At 34.9% G+C, this 8,682-nt stretch overlaps 1 protein-coding gene across 3 annotated transcripts in view; it reads left to right on the forward strand.

Annotated features, from left to right (window-relative positions):
• The window catches only part of LOC107698920 (amyloid beta A4 protein-like), a 39,437-nt gene that overhangs the window by 13,352 nt on the left and 17,403 nt on the right, over positions 1-8,682 (forward strand). Inside the window, exons 3-7 of one of the 3 annotated variants that reach the window (XM_016500059.1) lie at positions 424-553; positions 635-747; positions 2,475-2,665; positions 3,833-4,029; positions 4,811-4,978. In XM_016500059.1, the coding sequence (XP_016355545.1) occupies positions 424-553; positions 635-747; positions 2,475-2,665; positions 3,833-4,029; positions 4,811-4,978 (799 nt within the window). Of the gene's footprint in view, positions 1-423; positions 554-634; positions 748-2,474; positions 2,666-3,832; positions 4,030-4,810; positions 4,979-6,484; positions 6,653-8,682 lie in introns of all 3 variants that reach the window. The other 2 variants (XM_016500058.1, XM_016500060.1) reach the window with 2 other exon arrangements.

The following is an 8,682-nucleotide window of genomic DNA, read 5'->3' on the forward strand; positions in this document are numbered from 1 at the left end:
CCCTTCCCCAGCTCCACCTGTATAGATCTGCATCGAGGTGATTCATGTATGCTACATGGGGGTTATTTTAGTGCTGGGTGGTATACCGGTTCATACCGAATACCGGTGTTTATTTTTGTTATGATATTAATTTTTAAAATACCACAATACCGGTGTATGGACACTCAATATACTGTAGTATTTCCTCTCTCAATCAGTAGAAAATTTGGTTAATACCAGGTCATGCATGAAAAAAATATATAATTTTGAAAAATACCGTGATATAAATTTTTGGTCATACCGCCCAGCACTAGGTTATTTCATGTATGTTATATGTGCAGCAGCAGTATTTCTTACATGCTCACAGCAGCATGTTGTGGATGTATTGGCAGTAGCAAGTCTCAATTACACTGAAAGAGCTTATCATGTGTCTGTGATGTTCAGGTGTATCCAGAGCTTCAGATCACAAACGTGGTGGAGGCCAATCAACCCGTCAGTATTTGGGACTGGTGTAAGAAGAGCCAGAAGCAGTGCCGCAGTCACACGCACATCGTGGTGCCGTATCGCTGCCTGGGTGCGTGAGTCTCTTCACACGCCGCATGTCGCTCCTTCTCCTGCTGTGTGTGCTCATCATGTTTCTCTCTCTCTGTGTCAGTCGGGGAGTTTGTGAGCGACGCTCTGCTGGTTCCTGATAAGTGTAAGTTCCTGCACCAGGAGCGCATGGACATGTGTGAGAGCCACCTGCACTGGCACACCGTCGCCAAAGAGGTCAGAAACACACACAACAAAAATACAGCAAAAATGTGATCCTGGACCACAAAACCAGTCACAAGTGTCAATTTTTCAAAATTGAGATTTATGCGTCATCTGAAAGCTGAATAAATAAGCTTTCCATTGATGTATGGTTTATTAGGATAGGACAATATTTGGCAAATCTGAAAATTTGAAAATCTGGAATCTGAGGGTGCAAAAAAAATCTAAATATTGAGAAAATCATCTTTAAAGTTGTCCAAATGAAGTTCTTAGCAATGCATATTACTAATCAAAAATTATGTTTTGATATATTTACGGTAGGAGATTTACAACATATCTTCATGGAACATGATCTTTACTTAATATCCTAATGATTTTTGGCATAAAAGAAAAATCTATAATTTTGACCCATACAATGTATTGTTGGCTATTGCTACACATATACCCCAGCGACTTAAGACTGTTTTTGTGCTGCAGGCTCACATATATTATTTCAATTTTATATAGCTGTTTTCTGTGTGTTTATCCATTAAAATGTAATGTATTTCTGTGATGCGCAGCTGTATTTTCAGCATCATTACTCCAGTCTTCAGTGTCACATGATCTTCAGAAATCATTCTAATATGCTGATTTGCTGCTCAAGAAACATTTCTGATTATTATCAATGTTGAAAACAGTTGTGCTGCACGATATTTTTGTGGAAATTGGGATGCATTTTATTTTTCAGGATTCACAGATGAATAGAAAGTTCAGAAGAGCAGCATTTATTTGAAATAGAAATCTTTTGTGAAATTATAAACGTCTTTACTGTCACTTTTGATCAATTTAATGCGTCCTTACTGGATAAAAGTATTTATTTCATTTAAAAAAAATCTTACCCCAAACAGTTTTTGCGTGAGAATTAACACAATAAAAATAGGGTATAATCTGTTAATTGTCATGAAAATAATGCCAAAATACTTATAAAATCACCTTCAATTTATTTAATTATTCATTTTATTTGAATGAATGAATGAATAAAAGTAAAATAATAAAAGTTAAAAGTAACTTGATGTGTGCTGGACATGTTTCAAGGTTATTATAGTTACAGCTAAAACTAAAACCATAAAAAAAATACCATAACTACTACTATCTATACTATACTATAAAATAAATGAAATAAATTTTCACTGATATTTCACTGAAATAAAATCAAATATTTAAAAACTTAAACTTATTTTTAATTACATTTTTTTCAGCTAGTTGAATTATTATTAATTTACAATAAATTCACATCTATATATGTAGCTGACAAGGCAACATTTGTAATTTTCTTTTAGTTAACTTGAAGTACTAAAATAACTAGAACTAAAACTGAAATAGAAATGAATAAAACTTATATAGACATGTAAAAGCAACAAATTATTTAAAATGACTAAAACTTTAACTAAAATTAATGTGAAAGCAGCAAATATAAAAATAAAATATAATTCAAAATATTTACAAAAACTAAAAAAGTACCTCAGTGATACTAAAATAACACTGATATGTTTACAGGAAATCTGTAAATATTCCATTTTATATTTACTTACTTGTAAGGTAGTATGGGACTGTTTATCATTATCAATACATTATCATACATGTCACACAAATGAATATAAATGGATCGCTGTATTGATTTATTTGGATTGGTTTCATTTTGTCGGTCTGCTGTTTGATATTGAAGTTCCTCCTGTCAATAAATGACTCTCGTCTCTCCACAGTCCTGCGGCGACCGCAGCATGAATCTCCATGACTACGGGATGCTGTTGCCATGTGGTATCGACCGTTTCCGTGGCGTCGAGTTCGTCTGCTGCCCTGCAGAAGCGGAGAAGGAGTTGGACAGCGCAGCTGCGGAGGAGGACGATTCAGACGTGTGGTGGGGAGGAGCCGAGAACGACTACAGCGACAACAGGTGTGTGTGTGTGTGTGTGTGTGTGTGTGTGTGTGTGTAAAACTTAAAAAATTAAAATGAAAATATAAAATATAAAAATATTTTTATATGAAATAAGTATCTCAATGCTACTAAAATAAAACTGTTCAAAAGAAATGAAATAATATATATATAAATAAACTAATAAAAAAAATATATAACAAATTAATTCATTTTAAAATATACATCACACATGATTATAGACAAATCTACAGAATAATTATTCTAATTAAACATATAAGCATACTTTTCACAACTATTAACAGATGTAATCAGAGTCATGGGAGGCCTTCATAGAATTAATACTGTACTAAAAAAAGATTATTAATCCTATAATGATGTTCAGATGTTTATTATAGTTTATTTTGATGAATTAATAATTTATTTTATTAATAATAATAATTCAACAATAGGAAAATAATAATGATAATAAATGTATTACAATAATAATTGCATACATAGTAATAATAAAGCAATAATCCCCGTGAAGCTGTGGTTTACAGTGAATTTATAACAGCTAAGGGGCGTTGTTAGGTAAATTCACTGTAAACCACGGCTTCGCGAGGCTTATTGCTTTTATAAAACGGTTATTCCATATACGTAGTTAGGTTTCACAAAATAAAACAGAGCAAATAAAGTGTAATGATATTAATAAAAACAGTATTCTTCCACCAAACAATGTAGCTCCTCAGAAACAGTTGTGGTTGCTACAAAGTGGTTGCTGAGCAACACACAAACGTAAACAAAGGTGTATGTTACTTTGTAGCGTCATTTACAACAGCTTCGAACGCGGCTCAGCCAATCAGAATCAAGGACCGGAACTATCCGTTTTATAAAAATAATTTAATAATAATAATACCTTTCATACAATATTATTATATGCTTTTATTTTAGTATCTAGATGAACTAGAATGAAACTAAGCTAAATGTACTATTTTATTGGCATTTATGATCGTACGCTGTGAACTGTGATCCATTTGTGTGTGATTCGGATTGGATTTAAGTTTAGAGTCAGGTTTTGTGCACTGTGAACACATGATCATAAACCCCATAAAATGACACTTGATTTGATCCTTGATTGAATGGTGGTGGATGGTTGGCTTATTATGATGAAGGATTATGCAGATGCTCTGGTTTGTTTTCCTCCAGCATGACGCGAGACGCAGGATCCGAACCGGCCGTGGTGGAGGATGACGAGGATCTGGACGAGGAAGAGGAGCTTTTGGACAACGACCAGGATGGAGACGGAGACGAGGATGTGGATGAGGATGAGGGGCAGCGCCAGAGCATCAGCGTCGCCATGACGACCACCACGACGACGGAGTCGGTGGAGGAGGTGGTGCGAGGTGAGCGTCAGCCAATCACGTTGAGCGTTCGCTCATCATCATCATCATCAGACGCAGCTCTTCACGTTAGGGGTGTGCGATATTGACAAAAAATCTCAATATTTTCTGGTATTTTATCAATAACGATAATTAGATGATATTTTGCTTAGTGTGTTATTGTGCTGGTATCTTAAGGACTACCGTGGACAGCTGAATCCTACATTTTTTGATATTCTTCATATTCTGTGCTTTGGTCAGTTCACGCTGATAGAAATTAATCTTTTCCAATAAGTTTAAATTAATTTTTACCTTTTATGGGCATTTTTAACTTTATAAAGCGATTTTTTTCTAAAAGTGTACATCATCTTTTTAGTCAAATGCTTACATTTAATCAGTCAATTATAATAATAATACATTTAGGCTGTTACTAAACAAATGAAATCAGTATCAACAAAATTAATCTTTGCAGAAGTTCCATACGAAGTGGCATTTGGATGTATTTACACGTGTTAATGCAGCTTAGAGGGACATGCTTTAATCTGCAGTTACAAATGCATAAATAATGTTTTGATATTTTAAACATGAAATTTTGAATACTGATATTTGAAATAATTTAAAAAATGAAAAGATACATTAGATGTAAAATTAAAACAATTAAAACCGCCAGTAGGCGGCAGTAAGTCACTGTTAATAAGTGAGTCATTGCGTTTGAACCGAATCCGGCTTCTTGGCTTAATTACGATATTATCCCAGACGATATATATCGCACACCCCTACTTCACATGTGTGTCATGTGTGTGAGAGGTGTGTTTTGCGAGCGCAGAGACGGGCCCCTGCAGGGCCATGTTGGCCCGCTGGTATTTTGTGCGTGAGGAGGGCCTCTGCGCACCCTTCATCTACGGCGGCTGTGGAGGAAACCGCAATAACTTTGAGTCGGAGGAGTACTGTCTGTCCGTCTGCAGCCGCGTCTGTAAGTCACCAACCGAACAACTGACAGCGTGAGCCACTAACACTAATGAACCTTCGCTCACTCGCTCCTCATGACCGCCAGACCCATAATGCACTGCCTGAGCCACGTTCTTCAGCGAAACACACAAGACAGCGCTTAGCAGGATTTTCTGTTCATATGAGGCCAGCACTATATCTTGGATCTTCTAATATTATGATACTTCTCCTGTGAAAAAACAGTGCGATGAATCAAATTATATGTGCACTTGTAGTGTACTTCAAATCTGTTTTTAAGATAATATGTGAGCCTGCAGCACAAAAGCAGTCTTAAGTCGCTGGGGTATATTTGTAACAATACATTGTATGGGTCACAATTATACATTTTTCTTTTATGCCAAAAATCATTAGGATATTACATAAAGATAATGTTCCATGAAGATATTTAATAAATGTCCTACCGTAAATATATCAAAACTTAATTTTTGATTAGTAATATGCATTGCTAAGAACTTAATTTGAACAACTTTAAAGATGATTTTCTCAATATTTAGATTTTTTTGCACCCTCAGATTCCAGATTTTCAAATATTGTCCTATCCTAACAAACCATACATCAATGGAAAGATTATTTATTCAGCTTTCAGCTGATGCATAAATCTAAATTTCGAAAAATTTACACTTAAGACTGGTTTTGTGCTCCAGGGTCACATATATTAATGAAATAAAAGACCACTTAAGTTTACTTACAGAGAGACACTTTCATGACTTATTTCCAACACAGAATAAAAAAAGTCATAGTTGTGAGATATAAACTCGCAATTTTAGAAGCAAAATCTGAATTGTGAGACGTAATTTTATCTTTTGTAATGCACTTATTTTAACATACATACGCACAAAATACTTGACTATCATTTTAACTGTAGTGTGTTATTTGATATTACATTTAAAATTAATATTTTAAATGCACTAAACTGCAACTTCATCATTAGAAATGTGTAATTGCAAATATATTTGAATGAATACATGATATATACGTTTCAATAGAAATGGCATTAAAGTTTCACAAAATAAAACAGAGCAAATAAAGTGTAATGATATTACAAGATAAACGATAAAGCGGATAGTTCCGGTGCTTGATTCTGATTGGCTGAGCCGCGTTCGAAGCTGTTGTAAATGACGCTACAAAGTAACATACACCTTTGTTTACGTTTGTGTGTTGCTCGGCAACCACTTTGTTGCAACCACAACTGTTTCTGAGGAGCTACATTGTTTGGTGGAAGAATACTGTTTTTATTAATATCATTACACTTTATTTGCTCTGTTTTATTTTGTGAAACCTTACTACGTATATGGAATAACCAGTTTATAAAAGCAATAAGCTCTGCTTCGCGTCGTGCCTAACAACACCCCTTAGCTGTTATAAATTCACTGTAAACCACGGCTTCTTGGGGCTTATTGCTTAATTACGATATTATCCCAGACGATATATATCGCACACCCCTACTTCACATGTGTGTGTGTGTCGTCAGAGGTGTGTTTTGCGAGCGCAGAGACGGGCCCCTGCAGGGCCATGTTGGCCCGCTGGTATTTTGTGCGTGAGGAGGGCCTCTGCGCACCCTTCATCTACGGCGGCTGTGGAGGAAACCGCAATAAGTTTGAGTCGGAGGAGTACTGTCTGTCCGTCTGCAGCCGCGTCTGTAAGTCACCAACCGAACAACTGACAGCGTGAGCCACTAACACTAATGAACCTTCGCTCACTCGCTCCTCATGACCGCCAGACCCATAATGCACTGCCTGAGCCACGTTCTTCAGCGAAACACACAAGACAGCGCTTAGCAGGATTTTCTGTTCATATGAGGCCAGCACTATATCTTGGATCTTCTAATATTATGATACTTCTCCTGTGAAAAAACAGTGCGATGAATCAAATTATATGTGCACTTGTAGTGTACTTCAAATCTGTTTTTAAGATAATATGTGAGCCTGCAGCACAAAAGCAGTCTTAAGTCGCTGGGGTATATTTGTAACAATACATTGTATGGGTCACAATTATACATTTTTCTTTTATGCCAAAAATCATTAGGATATTACATAAAGATAATGTTCCATGAAGATATTTAATAAATGTCCTACCGTAAATATATCAAAACTTAATTTTTGATTAGTAATATGCATTGCTAAGAACTTAATTTGAACAACTTTAAAGATGATTTTCTCAATATTTAGATTTTTTTGCACCCTCAGATTCCAGATTTTCAAATAGCTGTATCTCGGCCAAATATTGTCCTATCCTAACAAACCATACATCAATGGAAAGATTATTTATTCAGCTTTCAGCTGATGCATAAATCTAAATTTCGAAAAATTTACACTTAAGACTGGTTTTGTGCTCCAGGGTCACATATATTAATGAAATAAAAGACCACTTAAGTTTACTTACAGAGAGACACTTTCATGACTTATTTCCAACACAGAATAAAAAAAGTCATAGTTGTGAGATATAAACTCGCAATTTTAGAAGCAAAATCTGAATTGTGAGACGTAATTTTATCTTTTGTAATGCACTTATTTTAACATACATACGCACAAAATACTTGACTATCATTTTAACTGTAGTGTGTTATTTGATATTACATTTAAAATTAATATTTTAAATGCACTAAACTGCAACTTCATCATTAGAAATGTGTAATTGCAAATATATTTGAATGAATACATGATATATACGTTTCAATAGAAATGGCATTAAAGTATATTTTAGTTTACCATTCAGCAGTGCTTTAACCATATTTCAAACAATAGACGTAATTATGAAAGTGTATTTGAGTCCTGTGTACAATAAGTGCTTTAAAGTTCAGCTACAGTATTGAATTGAATAAAAATGATAAATTTGCATTTAACTGCAATTTAAAGGTGTCTGAAAACATCACATTCAGTTCAAACTGAAGTGTATTATTTATGAAAAAGTATGTCGAAGCGTGCTTCTTTTTCACAAGGTTTATGATACATTTATGGTGCTTATTTGTTAATGTTGGATCTTGTAAAGAGCAGCGTGAACATCCTGCTAAACGTCTCCTTTTGTGTTCCTCTGAAGGAATAAAGTCACGGGTTTGAAGGTCATTGAATGGATTGTTCTCCTTCAGTCTGATCTGATCTGATCTGGTGTGTGTCGGTTTCTCACCAGCGTTTCACTCTTTCTCTGCTGATTCACTCGCATCTTTCTCCTCAATGTAACTCCGATTCCGTGTGTGTGTGTGTGTGTGTGTGTGTGTGTGTGTGTGTGTGTGTGTGTGTGTTTTATTTGCATGCATAAAATCATTAATGCCGTGCTGCTGCTGATCTTTATATTAATGATCTTCCTTGTTTCTCTCTCCATGACTTTATCGGTCAAACGTTCCTTCCAGCTGCTGTTTAGACTTTAATTAATGTTAAGTGGTTTCAATCAGGTCCTTTGATAACGTTCTGCATCAACAAGTGTTTGAAAACTGTTCTTGCCAAGCATTTCAGGGTCATTACAGCTGGTTTCTGTTAACTGGTTTAAGATATGAATCATTTACAATTTAAGATTTAGGATAAATCGCTTTTATTCATTACAACTATTTGAAAATCTGGAATCTGAGGGTGCAAAAAAATCTAAATATTGAGAAAATCATCTTTAAAGTTGTTCAAATTAAGTTCTTAGCAATGCATATTACTAATCAAAAATTAAGTTTTGATATATTTATGG

Source organism: Sinocyclocheilus anshuiensis, unplaced genomic scaffold, assembly GCF_001515605.1.
Source record: "Sinocyclocheilus anshuiensis isolate Anshui unplaced genomic scaffold, SAMN03320099.WGS_v1.1 scaffold1854, whole genome shotgun sequence".
In the NCBI taxonomy this organism is placed as follows: Eukaryota; Metazoa; Chordata; class Actinopteri; order Cypriniformes; family Cyprinidae; genus Sinocyclocheilus; species Sinocyclocheilus anshuiensis.